Source organism: Delphinapterus leucas, chromosome 16 (genome assembly GCF_059928025.1).
Source record: "Delphinapterus leucas isolate spDelLeu-1000000601 "Yukka" chromosome 16, BTC_Dleu_Yukka2, whole genome shotgun sequence".
Taxonomy (NCBI): domain Eukaryota; kingdom Metazoa; phylum Chordata; class Mammalia; order Artiodactyla; family Monodontidae; genus Delphinapterus; species Delphinapterus leucas.
In genome coordinates this window covers 61,385,761-61,411,224 of record NC_143144.1, presented here as the reverse complement: position 1 = coordinate 61,411,224, position 25,464 = coordinate 61,385,761, and the positions used below count along the sequence as shown (strand labels likewise).

Sequence of the window (25,464 nt, the reverse complement as noted above, 5' to 3'; positions counted from 1 at the left end):
ATTGCTTAGAAAGCAGCAGGGAAAAGTACGCCCATTTCCCCTTTATTAAAACATGTCAGTCCACCCTTCCTGAGGCCTGTGGCTTGTGACTGCCTCCTGAGCAGAGTGCCATGCACTAGGCAGCAGTAGTTTTCAGCCCAGAGTGTCTCCACCCTGGCACGACAGTCGGCCCTTGGTATCCACAGAGTCAATCCCAGGCCGGCTGAATCACAGATGTGGAACCCACAGATGCAGGAGGGCCAAGTGGACTTAGTCATTTTACATAAGAGACTTGAACATCCTCGGATTTTGCTATCCGTGGAGCTTGTGGAACCAAACCCCTGTGATTACTGAGGGACAACTGTATTGACATTTGGAGCCAGATAATTCTTTGTCATGGGGACTGTCCTCTGCTTTGTAGGATGTTTAGCAGCATCCCTGGCCTCTACTCACTAGATGCCAGTAGCAACACCCCACCCAACCCCCTAGATGTGACAACCAACAATGTCCAAACATTGTCAAATGTCCCTTGGGGAGGGAGGCAAAATTGCCTCCAGTTTCGAACCACCATTCCAGCCAAACTGAACCACACAACTTAGCGCAGAATTGTGTTCCACCCAGTCTTGTCACCTGATTGTCCCCTGGGCTCCCCAACCACTCTGTAAATTCCCTGAGACAAGGATGAAGTCAATCTCATAAATGAACCTACCCTAGCAAAGGATCAGACATGCAAAAACCTTCAGAAAGTACTAATCCTGGTGACTGACGGTCAAGTAACCCCAAAGGCTAGTCCTCCTGCACGCTCCTTGTGACTCTTCACTACGCCCTACAAGCAGCAACATGAAGGGATCCTCCAAGAGTTAGGCCAGGGCTGTGGCGATGTGATTTCACATGATGACTAAGGGACCTACCAAAGGCTCTCTGGCCATGATAGGTTTACAGTAACCCAGCACAATCTGAGCCTGGCCCATCAACCCGAAACTTTACTCCTGAGGCAGGAGAGTGACTGCACATTCTATTTTCGTTGGCAGCCAGTCCCAGCCTATCCTGGGCCTCCGCACCACACTCCAGAGCCACACCCCGAGGAGTGGGAGGTCACAGGTATTCACACCACTGCCTGGGGGTAACCAGGGATTTCTAAATCCTTGAAGAAAACCACAGGATAGGCTGGGCAGTATTTGAAACCAAGAATGAGACCATGAAGAAATGGACAAATTCTTAGAAATGCACAACCTTCTGAGACTGAACCAAGAAGAAATAGAAAATATAAACAGACCAATCACAAGCACTGAAATTAAAACTGTGATTAAAAGTCTTCCAGGGGCTTCCCTGGTGGCGCAGTGGTTGAGAGTCTGCCTGCCAATGCAGGGGACACGGGTTCGAGCCCTGGTCTGGGAAGATCCCACATGCCGCAGAGCAAGTAGGCCCGTGAGCCACAATTACTGAGCCTGCGCGTATGGAGCCTGTGCTCCGCAACAAGAGAGGCCGCGATAGTGAGAGGCCCGCACACTGCGATGAAGACTGGCTCCCACTTGATGCAACTAGAGAAAGCCCTCGCACAGAAACGAAGACCCAGCACAGCCATAAATTAATTAATTAATTAATTAATTAAAGAAAAAAAGGCTTCCAACAAACAAAAGCCCAGGACCAGAGGGCTTCACAGGTGAATTCTATCAAACATGTAGAGAAGAGCTAACACCTATCCTTCTCAAACTCCTCCAAAATATAGCAGAGGCAGGAACACTCCCAAACTCATTCTACAAGGCCACCATCACCCTGATACCAAAACGAGACAAGGATATCACAAAGAAAGAAAACTACAGGCCAATATCACTAATGAACACAGATGCAAAAATCCTCAACAAAATACTAGCAAACAGAATCCAACAGCACATTAAAAGGATCATACACCATGATCAAGTGGGGTTTATCCCAGGAATGCAAGGATTCTTCAATATATGCAAATCAATCAATGTGATAACACCGTATTAACAAATTGAAGGAGAAAAACCATATGATCATCTCAATAGATGCAGGGAAAGCTTTTGACAAAATTCAACACCCATTTATGATAAAAACCCTCCAAAAAGTAGGCATAGAGGGAACTTACCTCAACATAATAAAGGCCATACATGACAAACCCACAGCCAACATCATCCTCAATGGTGAAAAACTGAAACCATTTCCACTAAGATCAGGAACAAGACAAGGTTGCCCACTCTCACCACAATTACTCAACATAGTTTTGGAAGTTTTAGCCACAGCAATCACAGAAGAAAAAGAAATAAAAGGAATCCAAATCAGAAAAGAAGAAGTAAAGCTGTCACTGTTTGCAGATGACGTGATACTATACATAGAGAATCCTAAAGATGTTACCAGAAAACTACTAGAGCTAATCAATGAATTTGGTAAAGTAGCAGGATACAAAATTAATGTGCAGAAACCTCTTGCATTCCTATACACTAATGATGCAAAATCTGAAAATGAAATTAAGAAAACACTCCGATTTACCATTGCAACAAAAAGAATAAAATACCTAGGAATAAACCTACGTAAGGAGACAAACGACCTGTATGCAGAAAATTATAAGACACTGATGAAAGAAATTAAAGATGATACAAACAGATAGAGAGATATACCATGTTCTTGGATTGGAAGAATCAACAGTGTGAAAATAACTATACTACCCAAAGCAACCTACAGATTCAATGCAATCCCTACCAAACTACCACTGGCATATTTCACAGAACTAGAACAAAAAATTTCACAATTTGTATGGAAACACGAAAGACCCCGAATAGCCAAAGCAATCTTGAGAAAGAAAAACGGAGCTGGAGGGATCAGGCTCCTGGACTTCAGACTATACTACAAAGCTACAGTAATCAAGACAGTATGGTACTGGCACAAAAACAGAAATATAGATCAATGGAACAGGATAGAAAGCCCAGAGATAAACATGCATATGGTCACCTTATCTTTGGTCAAGGAGGCAAGAACATACAACGGAGAAAAGACTGCCTCTTCAATAAGTGGTGTTGGGAAAACTGGACAGCTACATGTAAAAGAATGAAATTAGAACACTCCCTAACACCATACAACAAAAATAAACTCAAAATGGATTAAAGACCTAAATGCAAGGCCAGACACTATCAAACTTTTAGAGGAAAACATAGGCAGAACACTCTATGACATAAATCACAGCAAGATCCTTTTTGACCCACCTCCTAGAGAAATGGAAATAGAAACAAAAATAAACAAATGGGACCTAATGAAATTTAAAAGCTTTTGCACAGCAAAGGAAACCATAAACAAGACGAAAAGGCAACCCTAAGAATGGGAGAAAATATTTGTAAATGAAGCAAGTGACAAAGGATTAATCTCCAAAATTTACAAGCAGCTCATGCAGCTCAGTAACAAAAAAACAAACAACCCAATCCAAAAATGGGCAGAAGACCTAAATAGACATTTCTCCAAAGAAGATATACAGATTGCCAACAAACACATGAAAGAATGCTCAACATCATTAATCATTAGAGAAATGCAAATCAAAACTACAATGAGATATCATCTCACACCGGTCAGAATAGCCATCATCAAAAAATCTACAAACAATAAATGCTGGAGAGGGTGTGGAGAAAACGGAACCCTCTTGCACTGTTGGTGGGAATGTAAACTGATACAGCCACTATGGAGAACAGTATGGAGGTTCCTTAAAAAACTAAAAACAGAACTACTATACGACCCAGCAATCCCACTACTGGGCATATACCCTGAGAAAACCATAATTCAAAAGAGTCATGTACCACAATGTTCATGGCAGCTCTATTTACAATAGCCAGGACATGGAAGCAACCTAAGTGTCCATCAACAGATGAATGGATAAAGAAGATGTGGCACATATATACAATGGAATATTACTCAGCCATAAAAAGAAACGAAATTGAGTTATTTGTAGTGAGGTGGATGGACCTAGAGTCTGTCATACAGAGTGAAGTAAGTCAGAAAGAGAAAAACAAATACCGTATGCTAACACATATATATGGAATCTAAAAAACAACAGAAAAAAAATGGTCATGAAGAACCTAGGGGTAAGACGGGAATAAAGACGCAGACTTACTAGAGAATGGACTTGAGATACGGGGAGGGGGAAGGGTAAGCTGGGACAAAGTGAGAGAGTGGCATGGACATATATACACTACCAAACGTAAAACGGATAGCTAGTGGGAAGCAGCCGCATAGCACGGGGAGATCAGCTCGGAGCTTTGTGACCACCTAGAGGGGTGGGATAGGGAGGGTGGGAGGGAGGGAGATGCAAGAGGGAAGAGATATGGGGACATATGTATATGTATATCTGATTCACTTTGTTATAAAGCAGAAACTAACACACCATTGTAAAGCAATTATACTCCAATAAAGATGTTAAAAAAAAAGAATGAGACCATGTGTCACAGTTCAGTGGAAGCTCCTGAGAGCATGTATGTTAAGCAAGAGAATCAAACAATAAAAAATATTCTGTCCCCCTTCATGCAATGCCCAAGGGAACCAATGTCTTCTGTGAGACACAGTCCCAGCAAAATATACGCCACTTGCAGGAAAATAAGTCACTGTGTCACACTCCGGCCAGCCATTCTCAAAGCCTGTCTCCCTCTCTACTGAGATATATACAGCTTTCTGCCACTGCCCCTCCTCTCTCTTTCAGTTAAAAGAACAAGACAGGTCAAGTAAGTCACCTAGGACTGAATCACCATTTTTAGCAACAGATGCCTCTTGTGAGGTCCACGTTCAAGTCCAGTTGAGCCCTGCCCACAGGAGCAATGGCTACAGAGGGGGCACAAAAATGGCTAAACCAGGTCAAATGCAGGGCTGTTTCAACTCACTGTTGCTACAAATTAGCAACAAATAGAGTCAAGAAGTGCCAGGGAGGAACTGGTATCCAGCTGCTGGGGAGTCAGGGCAGGGGAAGGAATTTTATAGCACAGTTTTTGGGGTTTTTTTCCTCCAAGTAGTCCCAAATTATTGTTTTCCTGGACTAAAATTTACCTCTTCAAGGAAAAGGGGTGGGAGGGGGTGGATCAAACTCATGGGATATTACTGGAGGAAGTGAATGTTTTCTTTGGCTCCATCCTGGATAAAAGTTTCAAAATCAGCAGATACAGTCTTCTTTTCCACCAAGTTACTCTCCAGTCCACTGGTTTCTCTTTGCTTTGATAACAAGAATGTGATGAAAAACAAGCACATTCCTCTTAAAAAAGCAGCTTCTTGCAACAGAGATGGTTGGGGGGGGCGGTGTTTAAAAAGTCACCTGAAAGGGCTTGGACGGGAACCATCCTTTCTGTTAGGTGACTATAGGGAACTGAGGTGTTCTACGGAGCTGTCGCTTGTAGTTTTCACTCATTTTTACAAATCAGTACACCTCTGGTAGTACAAACAAGTGTTACTTGGTGTTTGCTGCATTTATATACAGCCAGTTCCCTTCCAGCAGGGTCTTGCTTACTTTGTCCTGAACCTGGTAGAGAGGCTAATTAAAATCAGCACACATAGGAGGGTAATGGTGACTGGAACACTCAGTCCCGTGCAGAGAACAGGGCCGCAGGGAGAAGGTCTGGCAGCAGGTTTGGTGCAGGAACCCTACCAGCGATGTGCAACAGCAGGACAGCACTGAGGAGACGTGGCCTCCAGAGCTACCGCTGCCACACGTTAGCTCTGTGATCTCGAATAGATAATTTCTTGACTTTCCGCTGCCTCACAGGTGAAAGGAGATAAGACCTCCTACCTGATGGGTGGCTGTCGTGACAAAATAATCAAAGTATCATGTCAACGTTGGCTGATATTCAGCAGTGTAGGGGTTAAATTGGAAGTTGGAAAATTCCATCTGCCCTCTCCCTGGGCACGGCTCCCGCGCTTGCAGCTCCAGGCTGCCTTCCCTGTGTCCAGGGAGTAACTGGGGTTCAACACTCTGGCTGCCCTGTCACATTCAGCACCAGGCCAAGCAGGGGCCTTTTCAAGAATACAAACAGCCCCCTGTGCCTCTACCCATACATTCCAACCTGGGCAAGGGCACACTGCCTGAGCGGGCCCCAGACCCACCCCACTTTCACTGGGGACTACTCATTTCAGTATCAGGGATCATCTCACTTCATCAGTGAGGGCAATTTGGGGGATAATTTTCCCACAGAGAAAGGCAACATTCGAGGTACAGGATATAAATTCCTGTCTTGACGGATCTAGCCTGCATTCCAGCAACTAGAACTTGCCATCAACTGGTCCTTCCACATACCTACAGTGCAACAACTGAGACCACTGGACTGTGGAAAGGACCACCTGCAAAAGCCTCCTTTCCACACTTCTGAACTGTACCACTCCATTCCTAGTGTCACTCGCCCACCGCCACCTGCCTAACGTTCCATCACCTGCCTGCTTGTTCTACACCACCTGCCTGACTGTGAGGGCATGGATAGTTTCTATTGATACCTCTTTGTATCCACAACGTGCTTTGAGTAGAACAGGTGCTCAATACTTTTCAGATATAGATGTTAGTCATAAGAATCCTTCAGCATTATAAAATCAATACCTTCTGAATTAAACATGAAATAGAATTCATTCAAATCAGCAGACCAAGAACATTCTGTTGCAATCTTGTTCTCTGAAAATCAGTGATCCATCTGTTAGGTATACAGGATGGATTCCCTCTTAACCAGAAAACTCATTTTCTAATCTTGTCAGATAATGAAGGGATGGCATGCTCAACTGTGTGTTGTATCTAAAATCTGGCACGTGGTGCCATAGCCCAAAAGTTCAGTAGCTGACTCTCTTCCAAACTTCAGCCCCATTAAGCACAAAAAGACTGTTCTCTAGACAACACTGTAGCTTCCAGGGGGCTGTCTTAACTGTCCCTTGACTGGAAGAACTAATACAGCCTTGAGGCCTATCTGCCCTTCACAGACACTGAATTCATGCCACACTCATTATTAGATTGAAGGTCCCTCATGCCTCCCTCTTTCTCAGTGTCATAGAGGACACCAATACTCGATGAACCGAGGTCTTTGTTTTGTCTCAGGCATACTTAATACCAAGACTCACAGATGAGTTTCCCTTCTCATCTGCAGGAGAAAACAAAAACAACACTCCCAACCTGATCTGTCTGGAATGCTCTTTCCCCAGCTCATATGTCTGGTAAACTCCTACTCATCCTTTGAGACTCAGATCAGATATCACCTTCTCAGGAAAGCCTTCCATGCCCACCCCCCTCCCCAAGCCTGATTTAGATGCTTTCCCACCCTCTGCTGTCCTAGTCCCTGGGGATCCTCTGTTTCGGGCTTTAGCACATTGTCATGTAATTATTTCCCAGCTACTAAAGTGCAGGTGGGGGTGGGGTTTGCTCAGAGTGGGGCCAGACACCGCCTGGGTCCGGGCCACCTGGGGAACACAACAGAAATGCAGATTCCTGGGCCCTGGGCCCACACCTACTGAATCTACATTTTAATAAGCCCCACTCCCAGGTGATTTTTGCATTTTGAGAACTACTGCATTAGAGTATGAGCTCCTCGGAAGTAAGGATTGTGCTTTATTTATCCTTTGTGCCGGGTTCACATTCATTAAGTGCAGAGGCATTATTCAGTAGATGCTGCATGCATGAGAATCTCCCACAGGGTAAAATGGAAAAGGGCACTCAGAGACAAATGTCTCATCTGGTACCTGGGCCACCTAGAAACAACCTTCCGAAAACATGCCCCAACTGGAACAAGGCATTAATCCAACTCCACTTTCACAGACACTGATAGGTAGTGAGAAAAACACCAGGCTTTGGAATTAAAAAACCTGGGTTTAAAACAAACAAACAAACAAACAGAACTTCGATGACCATTTCCCTAGCTAGCTGAGCAACTCTGGACAAGTAGCTTACCTACTGTAAGCCTCAGGATGCACTTCTGTAGAAACAGAATCACACTACCACGTAAGATAGGGGTGTTATGTGGATTAAGAGGGAAATAATATATGAAAGCACATATATATATTGTGTATGATAAAGACTAACAGCATATATGTTTTGTGCCATTTTCTTAAAAACAGAATTATCACCAAGTAATCTTTAGAAGGCTGGCTTTTACATAGCTCCAATAAAAAACAGTTACACTGTCAGACACAGAAATGCTAGAAATATACAAAATTATGTTACCAAAAATACTCAGGGTTTTTATAGGCAAAGTTTGAATCACAGAAGCCTAAGGCAGAAAGGGCCTCAAGAGGTCCTCTAGTTCGGCCCTCTATCAGGAACCCGTTCAGAAACAAGAACAAAGATTCACCTGCTGTGGATCCTCCGAGATGCTCCCCACAACCAACCCAGTTCTTCACTCCACCTACCTCTGCATCCTTTCACTTAACTGAGCAGAGGTTACTGGACACGAGCAAGACTGATAGTAAATTACACTGGTACAGTAAGTCGTGGCCTCCCAAGTCTCAGTCAATGCACAATGGCCAAATCCCAGGGCAAGAGCTCCTGCCTACTATATCCTTCACCTCTGTAAAGGAACCAGTCCTCTAGCTTCTTGTTTCTTTACGTTTTTTGCTAAATGCCTATTCTCAGTCAGCCAAGGGGCTAGTGTTTTAAATATTCTTTTGTGAAATCTTCCCAATGACTCTTCCAGTAGGTTTTATTGTTTCCATTTCAAAGATGAGGTTCAGAGCAGTTAAGCAGCCTCTGAGACCCAGGTGGGGAGCCAGGATATAGACTTGGGTCTTTCTGGTTCCTCAGCCCTGCTCTTTCCACTGTATCAGGCAGTTTCCAGCCGCTATCCCCTGCCTGCTGACATAACATGGGATGCTTCATCCATCCTATTTCCAACGCTGCTCAAAATCCTTGCCAGGGCTTACTCTGCCCATGGGTTAAAAGGACAGTCTTTCTTGAGGGGCAGAGGAGGTGCTCAAAAAGGGCCCCCAACGCTCTGCCTATCGGCTGCATCAAAGGAACTCTGAAGATTAACAAGAGCAGTAATGGAACGTGCGGAGCTTTTCAGAAAAGCTTACTTTTAAAAGAATTTCAGGCAATCCAAGGGAGACTAGCACTTTTCTAAGAGTGAGGTTAAACCAGCAGTCCCTAGCAGTGACTTTCTTTGCTAAGGCTTCTGGTTTGATCACATCTGTGGCTTTTCCTCCCCCAGGAACAGGCAGTAGAGGGTGTGTGTCTGTCCCCACCCCCTCTTACAGCCGCCACTGGTTACAGTTACACATTCCGATACAGACGTGCCTCTCAGACCAAAGAGGGGGCAGGGGTGGCCAGCTCTCAGAAGCCCTGGAACAAATAGTTGGCAACAGCTGTGTTCTCAGAAGACCGCAGTTGGTCGCTCGCTACTGTTTTCTCATTCCATACCAGGTTATCGGCTATAATTCAGTGCCCCTACTTCAAACAGCCGCGTGCAAAGCAATCGAGTTTCTGCCACAGGGGTCTGCTGGCTTTGAAAAATCGGTCAGGAAGGCCAAACTGTGGTCACTGCCACCCCCACCCCTCTGAGGCATTCAGGCTGTCCCTCAGTCACACAGTCCTGACCACACGCTGAGGAGGAGAAAGCCTCCGGGCGCCCTACCCTGTAAAAGAAGGCTCCGACCCCAACTCAGAATCTCTTCAGAACCAGGGAACTGTGAAGAAATCTCTGCTAACTAGCCAAATCAAAATGGAGAAGGAATAAAAGGGGTTTTGATCAAGAATCCCGCTCTGCCTCTCCCCCTCCCCAGCCTCACTCAACTGTTTCCTCCCTAAGGCTCTGGTAACGGTTTTATGGTGCTAAAGGAAAATCAGAACGGAGGGCCCCAGAGAGACCTCGGTGAGGTAAGGGGTTAAGACACGGTGGCTCTGGGAATAAGGAGCAACTAGCAGGCAGGAAAGGAAGACTGGAAAATTCTGTGGGAGCTGGCCTGTTTTAACTGCAAGACATTTTCTAAAAGGTTCCCTCCGCCCAAAGCAGCAGGATGATAAAAACTCCCACCCGTCTTCCCTTCCCGAACCCGATCCACGGACCACCCGTTCCATTACCTGTCTAAGACCCAAAAGGAAAGGCATCCTGCAAGAGCATCGTCCACACTAACGTTGGGAAAAAAGGGCTTTTTAAAAGTTACGGTCTTGGAATGAGCAAAATTTTCCCTGGTGGGCCTGGTACTCAGCAGTCCCGGTTAACCGGCCTTCCTTAGCAAAGAAGAGAAAGTAAACAGACTCCTGGGACCAAGCAGGCACTCTGCCTCCTGCTCTCCTCACTGCTTCCCCCCACCAGCCTCCCACCCCCCCGCCTGGCTCCGACCCACCCCCACTTTCTCGTGACATATCTCAGACGCAGCAAAGCTGAAGCTGTCTGCCAAGGGGGAAATGACATCAGTTCAGGCACGGCAGAAAAAACTCCAGACAGCTGCTGCTGTGGAATACTGAGAAGGATGTGCTGCAAACCTATGAAGGCCTGCCCTGGACCCACCTAGGGCTGGAGCCCACAGCAGGAGGAGGATGGGGGCTGCTGCCCGCTGCCCGCTCCCATCGGCTCTGAGCAGGCTGGGCTGTACATAAATCAAGGCTCTAAGGCTGAACAGAGCTACACTTCTCTGAATAATGACTGGATTCTAATAGCTCCCAAGGTCTTGTTTCTCCTCCTTGGGAAAGAAAAGGAGGCCAGGGGCTGTCAGTTTCACAGAAACTTTTCCTCCCCCCACCCCTGCCAGAGCTGGTGCTCAATAAAAGTGCACTCTGGCCTGGTTGTTTCAACTTTCTCTAGGGATGGATGCAATTCACAGAGACAGGTTGGAGAGGCACCCCTCCCCCAGCGAAGGCAGGACCTGCTACCTTGGGCGCTGACCTCTCAAGCCCTCGCTTTGACAGGAGAGTTTATATTTCATAAACAAACTGTGTGTACAGGTGCCAACATCTTTCCTCACTTGTCTTACAAAAGGTACAACAAGTCCCACGGCTGCCTCCAAGTTGCCAGTGAAGCAGATCATCTATATTTAAACCAACTCTTGCTTCTGTAAAGTTCACCACCTTAGGTTTGTCAGGCTTTCTTCTCTAAGCTCAGTTTATGGAGAAAACGGCTCTCTATAAGGTTGGCGTCCTCATCTGACTTCTCCCAGTCAGTGGTATAAGCCAACTCTCGTCTGGCCACTGTTCCCTCAACAGCAGGTCACAGGCGCTCCCTCCAGTCCTGAATCCTCCACCAAGGACAACACTAGCTAAGGTCCGTGTTTGGATGTGGACTTGCAGAAATGACTCTCAAGGAGAACAATCTTCAGAGGAACTTTATGAACCCAAAGTTACTTTCTAATAATTATATTTCTGTCACTCAAAGCAAGTATATCTCCTTTCTTTTTACTTTCTGCAACAATTTTCTTTCAGTGATACTTATCAAAGGCCCCCATGGGACTGGCACTGTGCTGAGCAGACCCAGGTAAGTCAGAAATGATTCTTGCAAATTAGTATCTTTCACCTCCACCTAGGACAATAAATTAGCAGTACATAACACTTACAGCAAGGTGAGTTGCCAAAAGTACTTAGTGAATCCAGCCAGACACAAAATGTGCTTGCTGCAGGTCTACTGACGGTCAAGGTCACATCGACTTTCCTGACAAGGAAATGAATGAGCCAAGCCAGCTGGGCCATTTCCTGGAGGCTCACAGAAAAATGACTCACAGCCTCATTGCTTTGCAGAAGGGAAGAGGGGTGAAGTGGCTTCTGCTGCTGCAGGTGTTTGGGGACTAGGGAGCCATTCTTCAGCAAATATGTATTCTCAAGACACGGTCATCCAGTCTATCCCATGCCTTGCTGCTACCTTCACATACAGGCCGAACTGCCAGACAGGCAGGCCTGGACATCGAGGCACAAGAAAGAAGAGGCTGCTTCCAACGCCCTCCTTTCATTTCCTCAGTTCCCTGGCAACCGCCGACCATCCCAAAACACATGCAGCATTATTAATTTTGACAATCAAACTGGAGGAAGGGGCATCCTCAGCCCCTCCTGGGCAACTCTGGTCTGAACCTACCTAACAAGAGAGAGTTAGGTGACACCTGCAGCTCTACAGAAAGAGTACATGGCATAAGTGTACTTATTCATTCATTCATTCATTCCACACCTATTGAATGCCCACAGCGTGCCAGGGCACTGGTCTAGGTGCTGGAGGTACCGCCATGAGCAAAACAGTCAAGAACCCTTGCTCTAATGGGCAAAGGAAATATTCCACATTTCCAAATAAAATTTATCAGCAGTCATCTCTGAATAAGTGGAACTGCAACAAAATTATTAGGAATCCAAAAATAATCTTGTGAAAGTTCAAGCTAAATTATCAAAATTGCAACATAGGCTGCCCAATTTCCTCCCAACCTAATGAGTCATCCTTTTATGGATGCTACTCAAGACAGTGTTTCTAATCAGCACCTGCCTACTTTTATCTTCTTATAAGATTGTAAGTTCCTTGTGCAAGGCAGCATTAAACCCAAAACATTACACCGAGCACAACATCATATACTCTAACAAAGTGATCACTGAGAATGGCTTCTTTCTCACTGATCTACTTTTCCTTGCCCCTAGTCCCTGACCAACCCTCACTGAGCGCTAAGATTTGGGGGATGAGGAGAAAAAGAAGCTGAATTGGCAAATGCAGGCATTCCCAGGAAGGCGAGTTCACTTTTCTCCATGCTCTACAAATATTATAACCCAGGGACACAGCAGTCAATTTGGGGATTTAAGAGGCAAGAGGATAATCAGCAATTTCTGCTAGTCTGAGAAAAAAGGGTTCTTTTATGTAAGTGATCCAGGTTCATACATGGTGGACCAAAGCTAAGTCAAATCCTTCTTCAAACCGTTTTGGTCATCTGCCTGACAATGCAGAATTTAATTCAATGCTGAATTCACCAATTTAAAAAAAAAAAAAAAAGGAAGAGTCACACTAAACTGGGATGGAGCAGGATCATGTTGTCAAAATGTTGCAATTTAATCCCACTACTGGGCATATACCCAGAGAAAACCATAATTCAAAAAAGACACATGCACACCAATGTTCACTGCAGCACTATTTACAATAGCCAGGACATGGAAGCAACCTAAATGTCCATCGACAGATGAATGGATAAAGAAGATGTGGTACATATATACAATGGAATATTAGCCACAAAAAGGAACAAAATTGGGTCATTTGTAGACATGTGGATGGGCCTAGAGACTGTCATACAGAGTGAAGTAAGTCAGAAAGAGAAAAACAAATATCGTATATTAACGCATATATGTGGAATCTAGAAAAATGGAACAGATAAACCGGTTTGTAAGGCAGAAATACAGACACAAATGTAGAGAACAAACGTATGGACACCAAGGGGGATGAACTGGGGGGGGGGACTGGGGGGGAACTGGGAGATTGGGATTGACATGTATACACTAATATGTACAAAATAGATAATAAGAACCTGCTGTATAAAAAAATAAAATAAAATTCAAAAAAAAAAATGTTTCAGTTTAACAACTGTTTATGGCCCCAAGCAATGTCTGAGACATCCTTCCACTGACCCAGAGCTCTCTTTCCCAGTTCAGAGAACTCACAAAGATAGTAATGCTGGAAATCCTTTGGATTAACTTATTATTTAAGAAGACAGTGTTCGGGGCTTCCCTGGTGGCGCAGTGGTTAAGAATCTTCCTGTCAATGCAGGGCACACAGGTTCGAGCCCTGGTCCGGGAAGATCCCACATGCCGCAGAGCAACTAAGCCCGCGAGCCACAACTACTGAGCCTGAGCTCTAGAGCCCGCGAGCCACAACTACTGAGCCCACGTGCCACAACTACTGAAGCCCGCGCACTTCGAGCCTGTGCTCCACAAGAGAAGCCACCACAATGAGAAGCCCGTTCACCGCAACGAAGAGTAGCCCCAACTCACCGCGACTAGAGAAAGCCCACGCACAGCAACAAACACCCAACGAAGTCAAAAATAAATAAATTAATACCAAAAAAAAAAAAAAGAAGACATACTGCAAAGCATATATGTTCATGGCTAGTAGAATTCATTCCTTCACTGTACTTCATTTAAGAATCTTTTGGCAACGTTTTCTAAGCAGCCTATGCATTTATAATCTTTAAATTCTGGGAAGGAGGCGGGGAGAGACAGTTATTTGTTTATTACTGACAATAAGCCAGCCTCTGTGCTAGGACTTCATTTAACCAACATCTCACTTAATGTGACAACAATCCCATGATGTAGGTATTATTATCTTTATTGTTCAGTTGCAGAAACTGAAGCATATGGAGACCTTGCCCAAGGAAGAGCAGAGGAAGTAGGCAGAGGAAGAGCAAGGATTTGAATGAAGTCTCTGGCTCCAAAGACTCTTTCCTTTACAATAATACAGGAGTCATGATATTAAACCAGAAGTTACCAATAAGGCAAAAACCAGAATTGAGGGTCAGTTGAACGCTGAGCAGACATGCATGTCCCTGGTCTGTGCTCCAGAATCCTGTCTGTAAGACTGTCACTTATACCGGATCTGACAGTGGTGTTCCCAAGGGTGGAGTCAGGGCGCTGGGGCCCCAGGACTCCCATTCTGACCCACTTTGGGGCTGAGCTCTGTGAAGTAAATGACTGGGGAAGTCCTGAAGTTCTCATATGTTCCCAACACACAATGGGTCCCCACACAAGGAGCAAGCTGGCATGGAAGGTCTTCCATGCCTTGGATCTCAACTAACCTGGTGAAGTGCTTGTCATCTGGCCAGTGGAGGCTAAAGGAGACTAGGGTTGAGGGCCCCCGAGTTTCTCATTTCGCAATCAAGGAATCTGAAGAAAGAGGGTTTTGTCAGAACAGGACAACAACTGCCAGGCTTCTAGGGCAGGAGATAATCTCCAGACCTAAAGCCTTTTTATTTCCAGGAGTTTTGAGTAGAGGCTGCTAGGCCGACACAGAACATCTAAGATAAAAATAAAAGACCTTTCTTATCTTTCTCGGGTTGGGCACAAGCACATTTAATTGCCCTAGAGTTCTGACTCAAAAAACACAGAAATGAATACTAACGCAAACCCCAAACCAATGGGAGCGCCACAATCAAAGTCAAACCAAGATATTGTCACGTCATGAATGCCAGGCTTGGCATCAATAAAAGGATCCTGAAGTAATTATTTTGGGGAATGCCATAGGAAGAATTCCAAGCCCAGAACAAAGATTTGCAGAACCTTGCCAAGTAGAAATGTTAAGGACTGCTCAGCTGCCAGAAACCAAGAACACTAGATTATCTGTGTCCTGGGGCTGGACAAAGGCAGACATGTAGCAAGCCTGCCAAGGCAAGAAAACACACCTCTCCTGGGCTCCGAGCAGGACAAGGAGTTCTACAAGTCACAGGGCTTGTTTCTTCTACAAGGCATCCATGAAAACCTGTGGATGCTCTCCTGCTATTGTACTGAGTCTTCCCAGAAGTTGTCTGGGCAAACAGCCCTCAATTGCAATCACTTGCTAAACATCAAATGATACATTTCAGAGAGGGAGGATCTTAACCTACGCTGATATCTCATATTTCACAGATGAAAAACATGAGCTTCAGTGACGTTAGGTAATCGTTCAAGGACACACAGCTAGTAAGCAGTGGAGCCAGCATTACAACCAGGTCTGTGTGGCTCCAGAATGGCTTGAACACGCATGGAGACAGTATTTTGATATTATACCCGTCACTTCCCCCTCTTCTGTGACATGATAGTCACAGTCGCATCCAGCCACCCAGGATATACCATGGAGATGAGAAGGATGCAACACTGGATGAACTGGTCTGGCCCTGGAGGACTGATTTATTCGATTACACAGTTAGAGAGAAAAGACAGCAGACACAGAGACAAACGTAGGCACCCTACAACAAATGGGAGGGGAGGAGTAGAGGCAGTAAATGCACGAAGGGCTTGAAGAAGGGAAGCTATTGAGGGACAAAATGGCCAAAGAAAGTTTTACCAAGAGATGGCTAACTAAAAATCATGTAGGGTTTGCGGGGAGAAGGTGAACACATTAAGCAGGGCCAAGCATGACTGAAAGCATGGAAACAAGGGCACACGGGGCATCTGAGAAAGGCAGACGATGGGCAAAGATCAGCTGGAGGTACAATGCATACATGTGTGTATTTACTGAGTACCTGTAACCAGCATACCTTTTCTTTCTGATGACTACTACTAAAATATGATAAATCTTGAAGTTGACTTTGTGGGGGGGATGTGGGAGGTGGAGAGAAGACATCCATGGCAATGGTACAGCCTTAGCTTTTTAAAAAGAGAGAAAAATCCTGGTGGCGCAGTGGTTAAGAATCCGCCTGCCAATGCAGGGAACACGGGTTCGAGCCCTGGTCCGGAAGATCTCACATGCCGCTGAGCAACTAAGCCCGTGTGCCACAACTACTAAGCCTGCGCTCTGGAGCCCGCGAGCCACAACTAGGTGCCCACGCACCGCACCTACTGAAGCTCACGTGCCTAGAGCCCGTGCTCCACAACAAGAGAAGCCACCACAGTGAGAAGCCCTCGCACTGCAGCAAAGAGTAGCCCCCGCTCGCTGCAACTAGAGAAAGCCCGTGCGCAGCAATGAAGACCCAACACAGCCAAAAATAAATAAAATAAAATATATAGAGAGAAATAGCTCATAAACAATCACAACAAATAAACTTTAAAAAAACTTTTTAAAATAAAACGAGAGAAAAATCAAAGTAGCGGAAGCTGAAACCAGTTTACAACAGCTTCCTAAGGCTTCTGCCTCTTGCTTCTCTGCCCCCTAACAAGAAAATCCTTTACTGCTGACAATCAATCACTCCACTGATATTTATCACCTTCGTGGATAAACATTTACTGCCCTCTCTGGAGAGTCCAGGGGTCTCCGAAACTCCCCACTGACAGGGGGCTGTCACTGATGGTTAGTGTGCTGTGGCTGGATCGGCAACTTCAGCTTTATCAAGTACAACAGCAGCCTTGTTTGTTTTTATACCAAAATGCTAGGTTCATTTTTCCTGCCCTGAAAACAGTTCACCAAACCGTCAAGTAGCCAAGAATTACATGAAAATCAGCAAGCTACAACTCAGGGCTGTCCCCAGAAATATTTCATGTCTCCTCACAAACTGCTCTCTAAACCAAAGATCGGAATAAGAAAAAAGGTGGGGGGGGGACCTAGGTCACACCAACTACATGATACACTCTCACATGTAACTTGGAAAGAGAACTCCATTTAGGAAAATTAGTCTTCAAGGTCCCCACTAAATCTGATTTCATCTTTCACTTATATTTAAATTTAGGGCAGGGTAGAGAGAGACTCCACTTTTGGTGCAATGGTGGTAGGCCCAAGGAAAGGGCTAACATCATGGTCATTTTATTAAAGGTACCTCAACTCTAAGTCCCTGGAAGCAGCTCCGGGCCCCCTGGATGCAAAGCCATAAGAGCAAGTGTGCACACTCTCCAGCGAGAGATCATCTTGGTTGTGATTTTATAGGAAAATCCACTCTTTTTTTTTTAACATCTTTATTGGGAGTATAATTGCTTTACAATGGTGTGTTAGTTTCTGCTTTATAACAAAGTGAATCAGATATACATATACATATATCCCCGTATCTCCTGCCTCTTGCATCTCCCTTCCACCCTCCCTATCCCACCCCTCTAGGTGGTCACAAAACACGGAGCTGATCTCCCTGTGCTATGCGGCTGCTTCCCACTAGCTATCTATTTTACATTTGGTAGTACCACTCCCTTTTTCACGTGCTCATAAATTCAGCAAAGTTATTTATTCTCAGGCCTATCTCCTCCTCTATAGTATAAGCAACTTAAGGGCAAGATGGGTAACTTTCATTTCTGTGTCCCTTACAATACCAAGTAATGCCTCACACAAAGCAGGCCCTCAAGAAAAACTGGTTACATGGATGAAGAGAATTGATGACTAAAGAGAAGATGGTAAAAATGAAGCTAATGCACCTAAATCCCCAAACATTTGGGCAGGTGACTTTTTCTGGTCACAGAAACCTGAAAAACAGCTAAAAGATAAGGAGTGCACCTGGATGGTACTCTGAGCTCAGGAGGCTTGATGAAGGGATTGCGAAACCCTCTGGCTATCTAATTTCTCAGCTGAGGAATTTAAAGCACTTAAGCCATCTCAAAAGCAAAACTGCCTTCCTCAAGGCAGAGCTGGGAAGTGATCTAACGCCCCGTGACAGTTTTTCCTTTATGGGGAATGGGGTGAAGCGGCTTCTGGTTTTGCCTCCCGTTCACCAGAAACTCTATTAGCACCACCTGGAAGTCGCCTTTTTTGCTTAAAGGATTGTGAAACTTAATAAGCCCCTAGTTGGGGGCTTCCCTGGTGGCACAGAGGTTGAGGGTCCGCCTGCCGATGCAGGGGACACGGGTTTGTGCCCCGGTCCGGGAAGATCCCACATGCCGCGGAGCGGCTGGGCCCGTGAGCCATGGCCGCTGAGCCTGCGCGTCCGGAGCCTGTGCTCCGCAACGGGAGAGGCCACAACAGTGAGAGGCCCGTGTACCGCAAAAAAAAAAAAAAAAAAAAAAGGCCTAGTTGGAAACACAGCTCCTGGCACTAGGCCTTCCCTCAGTTCCTAGATCTTATGTATATCAAATACTACCTCCTCCTTACTTAGGCTGTTTGGTAACCAAATCTACTCCAGGTCTAAGATTTCATGGTCAAAAATACCAGCGGAAAACTTTATGAAAACGTATCCCTCCCATAAGCTGTAGGGAGTGGGGAAACTTCTGGAACATGCACGTCCACACCCCAAGTAAAATGATGACTGAAGGTGGTGAAACTGGAGAGGGAATCACACCAGATGCAGGGGCGCTGGACCTTCCGTCACATTACACCCAACCACGGGCCACACCTGAACCCTGGATTCCCAGGCCGCAGAGGGTGAGGCAACACAGGCTGACAGCAGTTTCAAAAACACCTTGACCGGGAGTCCAAATCGTGAAGAAAGCACGACAGCAACGCAGAAGTGGGCAGGAAGACCCTACTCTATGAGTAGAAAACTTAGGGGGAAAACGCTGGAAGGGCCTTTGAGAAAGCATCCCCCATCACAGCAAGAAGTCAGCACAAGTCACCGTCCCTCCCTGAAAAGAAGTAGCAGGTGCCAATATCTTATATTTTATATCCAACATTCCAAAGTCCTTCACTTTTCTCAAGATGCACGTTCTTGGCAAGATGTGCTCAGTACTATTGAGAATTACATTTTTTTTTTTCGGCCACACCATGCAGCTTGTGGGATCTTAGTTCCCCGACCAGGGATTGAACCCAGGCCCTCGAAAGTAGGAGCACAGGGTCCTAACCACTGGACCACCAGGGAATTCCCAGTGTTATAGAAAAGGTGGCACTAACCAATGAGAGACACAATAAAGCATCACCCTTACAGAGATCTCAGGTTTATAAACTACTTTCATATCCCTTTTCATTGTTCCTTATATCAGCTGGTGATAGGGCCAGGCAGTTACCATCCCCACTTGCCCGGCAGTACACTGGTCTGGAGTGTGAGTTGACCTAGGACTAGACCTAGGGTTTCTGACTGAAGAGGCAGAGGTCTTCCCATGGAACCCCAGTAATTGACTGCCTAGGGGCAGATTTTCCTTTAAGCTAGACTCTGTCAGGGCTCTGGCACTCTACCATTGCTACCACCTATTCTCATGACCCTGGGCCAATTACTTCACCTCTCTGAGCCTTCATTACTTTTATCAGCATCACCCAGAGACCGCTCCGAGGCAGCCATTTCTGCGATAAGAGGCTCACATGGTTAAAGAAGTTTACCGACCCTTTTGGAGATTCACGATGCATGTGTTTTACGGTTAAGCCTCTGAAGGGTCCCACAATTAAGAAGCCTGTTCAACCCTAAATCTCCTACATTTCAAACAGCACGGCCTCTCTTACCAAACATCTGTTCATAGCATCATTACCTCTACGGTGTCTTTCTTTGCCTCCAAATTCTATGTTCCACCTCTCCCTCAGCAGCATTGCTCATTAGCCGTGAGACACCCCCCCACCCCCACCCCCGCCGCCAATACTGTACCTTGAGGGTGGGCATGGTCAGCCAGACACGGGATGGGGACACCCAGCCTAGGCCCTGGAGAGCTGAAAGAGAAGATACGCAAACAGGGTCTCCTCATTTTCCTAGGTTTCTCTGAACATTTGTGCAATCTCAGATAAGAACAGGATTTTTCCAAAAATTCTCCCTACACTAGAAATTGAGGGCAAAAGTCATAAGTTAATCTTTCACTTTATATACTGGGAAGAGGTTGGAAATGGATATGTGTCCAAAAAAAAAAGTTTTGAGAGGGAAAAACGGGGGAGCGGGCTGCTATGATTAAAACTTCACCACTAGATCTGTTCAAGTAAAAAAGAAAAAGCTGTGGTTGGAAGAGCACTTTTGATACTCATAGGATTGAAGCGTGTCACTGGGGAGTAACTTTTTTAAAGTAGTGTGACACAGGGTTAATTACGAAAACTGAAGAACTATCATAATTAGCTGAATTTTCTAAAAGTATTTTTACCCCTAGGTCCAAATTAAATTCTCACACACAAGATCCTCTCCTGTAACATTAAGGAATTATTGTCAATTTTTTAGGGTGTGATATGGGAGGGTGGTTATGTTCGGGAACATAGTCCTTTTATCTTTTAGAGAGCCAAACAGAACTATTTATGGTTGAGATGATATGAAGTCTGAAATCTGCTTCAAAATAATTTCACTGAGGATAAATGGAACTGAAAGTGGATACAGTATAGATAAAACAAGACTGGTCAAGACACTAAATCGCTGAGGTTGGGAGATGGGTACATGCTGGTTCATTATACTATTCTCTTTTTTTTTTGTAAATGTTTAAAATACTCCATAATAAAAAAAAATTAAAGGATTCTATTCTGAATAATGTCCATTTTTGACCCTAAATAATATTAAGTTTTACAGAGCCCTTAAAACAAATAGGGAACACCAAAAGCTCAAGCAACAAAAGAAAAACACAGATAAACTGGAATTCATCAAAATTAAAAACAGTTGTACTTCAAAGGACACCATCAAGAAAGTGAAAAAAAAGACAGATTGGGAGGAAATATTTGCAAATCATTTATCTGATAAGAGATTCATATACGTCTCTTAACTGTGAGACTCTTCAGAGGCTTAACTGTAAAGTATATGCATCATGAATCTCCACGAGAAACGGTAGACTTCTGTGACCACGAGGGTCTCTTCCTCTTACAGCAGAAATGGCTGCCTCGGAGCCGTCTCTGGGAGATGCTGATAGAAGTAATGAAGGCTCAGAGAGGTAAAGTAATTGGTCCAGGGTCATGAGAAGAGATGTTAGCATGGCTAGGTCTAGAGTGCCAGAGCTCTGACAAAGTCTAAAGGAAAACCTCCCCTTGGACAGTCACTCACTGGGATTCCGTGGGAAGACCACTGTCCTGTCAGTCAGATAAGGGCCTTTAAAACAAAGGATTGAATAGGCATTTCTCCAAAGAATATATACAAATGGCCAATAAGAACACAAAAAGGGGACTCCCCTGGCAGTCCAGTGGTTAAGACTCTGAGCTTCCAATGCAGGGGGCAGGGGTTCAATCCCTGGTTGGGAAACTAAGATCCTACGTGCCGCATGGCGTGGCCAATAAAACCAAAAAACAAACAAACAAACCAAAAAAAAAAAAAACCACCAAAAAACCAAAAAAGAACACAAAAAGATGTTCAACATTACTAGTTATTAGGGAAATACAAATCAAAACCACAGTGGGATACTACTTCACACCCACTAGGATGGTTATGATTTTAAAAAAGACAGTATTGACGAGGATGTGGAGAAACTGAAACTCTCATACATCGCTAGCGGAGATATATAATGGTGCAGCCACTATGGAAAACAGTCTGGCAGTTCCTCAAAAGTTAAACATAGAGTGACGATATGACCCAGCAATTCTACTTCTAAGCGTATACTCATGAGAATGAAAACATATGTCCACTCAAAAACTGTATATTCATGTTCAAAGTAGCATTATTCATAATAGCCCCAAAGTGGAAAAAGCCCAAATATCCATCAATTGAGGACTAAATGTGTTACAACCAGAGGAATATTAATCGGCCATAAAAAGGAATGACATAGTGATACATGTTACAACATGGATGAACCTTGAAAATACTATGCTAAGTGAAAGAAGGCACTCACAAAATAGCACATGGTATATGATTCCATTTACATGAAATGTCCATAATGGACAAATAGAGACAGAAAGCAGATTATTGGTTGCCAGCGACTTGGGGGATGGGGCAGGGAGAGGGGGAATGACTGCTGATACAGCATTTCTTTTGGGGGTGATGAAAACGTTCTGAAATTACCTAGTGGTGAGGTGGTCCAAACTTGTGAATACACTAGAACCCACTAAACTGTATACTCTAAAAGAGTGAATGTTATGGTATGTGAATTATATCTCAATAAAGCTGTATTACAAAAAAGAAAAAAAAAAAGCCTCAGAAACCATCCTCACCTCAGAACAGGAAGTACCAAATGGAGGTTGGGGACAGGTGTCAAGAAGCCCGAGGGAGTCCCTCAGCTCGGTACAGTCCACTGTGTGCTGAGAGCAGACAGATCTGCGTGTGGCAGCACTGTGGTCTGAATGAACGACTAACCACAACCCCCCACTCTTTTCCTCACTCAAGAGGCTGCAGTGGTGCGTGTATCAGAAAAATAGCATATATCCTAACTTACCTGCTCTAAGAATAAATGATTTCATACCTTATTATTAGAAAATAGTTGTTGAAAAAACACCTCTCATCTGATCACCAAGGCTGATGACATGGAAAGTGATTCACGTGCATTTTGGACAAGGAGTGAACCAAAATATATTCTTAAATTCCTCCACTGAAAACAAACCTTGGGTCAGTAAGGGAAGAGGGAAGTCTTAAAGTTCCCCAGAGCTAAAATAATTAATAACAACAACAACAACAAAGGCTAACATTTGCCAAGTAATTACTATGTGGCAGGCACTGCTCTAAGTGCTTTACAAGTATTAACTCAGTTAACCCTCACAATAACCCTACAGGCTAGGTGCTATTAACCCATTTTACAGATGAGGATACTGAGTTAACTAACTAGTCCAAGGTTATATGGAGGCAGTCTGGCTCCAGAGTCTGCACTCTCAGCAATGCCACTTCCAGGCGTCTCTTCTGGGACGGCCACCACGGAGGGGTGGTAGTTCGGGCATGAAATTAGACTTGTGTACCACACAGCAATTGGCCAACAGCTCCAGGCCACCTGCTTGACATCTTCCAGGGACCACAAACCACTTCCTTCAGCACATGGGCAGGCATTTCTACCCTCCTCTGGCTAGAGGCTCACTGCCCTTGTGTGAATCCTACTCCACAGCAAAGGGAGCAACCAGTGTGCAGACAGGGAGACTGGAAGCTAAGCCAATTAGAGATCTATAGGCTTTTGAGAAAGTAAACTGAAATGTTCCCCAGGTGCCCGTGTTAAGAGTCAGAAGGCACATCTTCAAGGATAAACAGAGGGTGCAGGTGAAGAAATGATGTTCACATGTGTGTGGGGAAGTGAGCCCTTGCATGCGCTACTGATGGGAATGTGAACTGATAAAGCCGTTTTGGGGAGCAACTTGGCACTATTGGCCCCAAATTCCAAATGTACATACCCTATAATCCCATAGTCCCCAGTTCCACTTCTAGGAACCTAGCAAACTGCAGAAAGAAATAAGTGCAACAATGTTCACTGCAGCACAGCTTGAAATGGCAATACCTTGGACACAATGTACGTTCATTTATGGAGGGGTAGTCAAATAAATCATGGTCTAAAGCAATTACAGGCATTAAAAAAAATCAGAGGCATATATGCGATATAAAAGAAGTCTACAATATATTAAGGTTTTTAAAAAGGTGCATGTTGTTAAAGTACTACATATAAATTATCCCATTTTTTGCTTTAAAAACAAGTAAAAGAAAATAAATAACCCTACCCATACCAACAACTTTATGTATTTTATATGTGTGTGGACATAAGTTTATACATAGGAGTTATATTACTATATCTATAAATTTGCAGCATAAGCAGAAAAACCAAAAATACACAACAAACCACAAACTTTCACTTTTTCCTCTAAGTATTTTTGTATTTCTCTATTATTTACCATTGTTATGAGCATGTGTTATTTTTGTGTAATTAAAAACTGATGTGAAAAGGTAAAAGGTACCTCAAAGCCCAAAGAAAGGCAGCAATCGGGTCTAAGAAAGGGATTGGAGAGACAGCCAGATTGGTCCTTATGAGAAATCAGGCCGGTGCAGGTGTTCCACTCCCAGCTCCCACCCACAGCAACAGCAGCAAGGGGATTTGCATAATTAAAGACAAGGGACTCAAGAAAAAAAGAAAGAAGTACACAGGATGAACTTCTCACACTGTTCGACTCTATATTCAAGTCCCAAAGAGCTACCGTGCTCCAACATCCCAGTGTAGAAAGCCAAATATTAACTTTCTCTCCCAAATAAACCACAAAAGTGTAAATCTGATCAATAAACTAAGCTATGGTGTTTTTCATTGTGTCTGTGTTTGGTTGGGTTTTGATACGATTGGAGTGAAACTGCCAGGTGGAATTTTAGATGAGGAAGATTAATTTTTAAACGGCGAACAAAAAGCAGTATGTACAATTTTGAAAAATATGATTATTTTCTCCACGCACCGCATTTTCTCCATGCACCGCGCGTGTCTCTGATCTGCAAGAATGTGTAACAAAACAGTGTTACAATGTAAGATCTGTCTTGCTCCATATTTAAAAATCAAAACAGAAATGTTTTGATAACTTCACTCTAGGATCCACCTTTCCAAACCACAAATATTCTTGTAACGTCTTACATTCACTCTCATCTCTTCCAAAACAAGTTTAAATTCTTTAAAACACCTAAGATGGTGAATCAAAACTGAGCCGTGGCTCTATGAGGGTGATGACGGCACCAGGAACAGAAGATATACAGCTCATCTGCTTTCCCACAGAAAAAAGTATGGAAAGATGAAAACCAAAAGTAAATAAATCCAGTTATGGGAATGTAGCTGAGTAAGCGAAAGTATCCCCCAAACCCCAAAAACCCCATCCAGGCAAGACTGACAAGTCTGAGAGGATGACCTATTTTAATTCCCACACTGGGAAAGCCCGGAATTGTATCAACAAGCTGCAGAATTCAATAGAATGAGACTTGTTTCCCTTTTCTTTACCTCCCATGTTGCAATGTTCTGGATTTATTTGTATTTCTTTGTTTGTGGTTTCCACATTTGCATGTGGGTTTCTGGCCAGACTTTGCTCCACCTAGTGGAACTTCAAAGGATGGGCCAAAAGGGAGGTGCCCACTGGCAGACCTCAGCCTGTTGTATGCAGCTGAGTGGACAGGTCACCAAGACCTGCTGTCGCCGTTCCCTGTCACCCAGTGGCTGCTCTGTCTGTGCGGTTATAGTGGGGTCGGTGGCCCCAGCAGGGCCCACAGTTGGGGTGGTAGGGCAAGGAATGAACCCAC

At 44.5% G+C, this 25,464-nt stretch overlaps 1 protein-coding gene across 10 annotated transcripts in view; it reads right to left on the bottom strand.

Annotated features, from left to right (window-relative positions):
- WBP1L (WW domain binding protein 1 like) overlaps window positions 1-25,464 on the bottom strand; it is a 59,615-nt gene that overhangs the window by 26,758 nt on the left and 7,393 nt on the right. For 3 of the 10 annotated variants that reach the window (XR_016388004.1, XR_016388003.1, XM_089897336.1), the window contains exons 1-2: window positions 24,639-25,455; window positions 19,987-20,048 (exon numbers count right to left, since the gene is read on the bottom strand). The exons of 1 other annotated variant lie outside the window; for it this stretch is intronic. Coding sequence is in view for 7 of the 9 variants with exons in the window: in XM_089897336.1 (XP_089753462.1) it covers window positions 19,987-20,048; window positions 24,639-24,726 (150 nt within the window). In the remaining 2 variants the exon portion in view is untranslated. Of the gene's footprint in view, window positions 1-19,986; window positions 20,049-24,638; window positions 25,456-25,464 lie in introns of those variants that run through there. 6 more of the 10 variants (XM_022568903.2, XM_089897337.1, XM_089897338.1 and 3 more) reach the window with 3 other exon arrangements.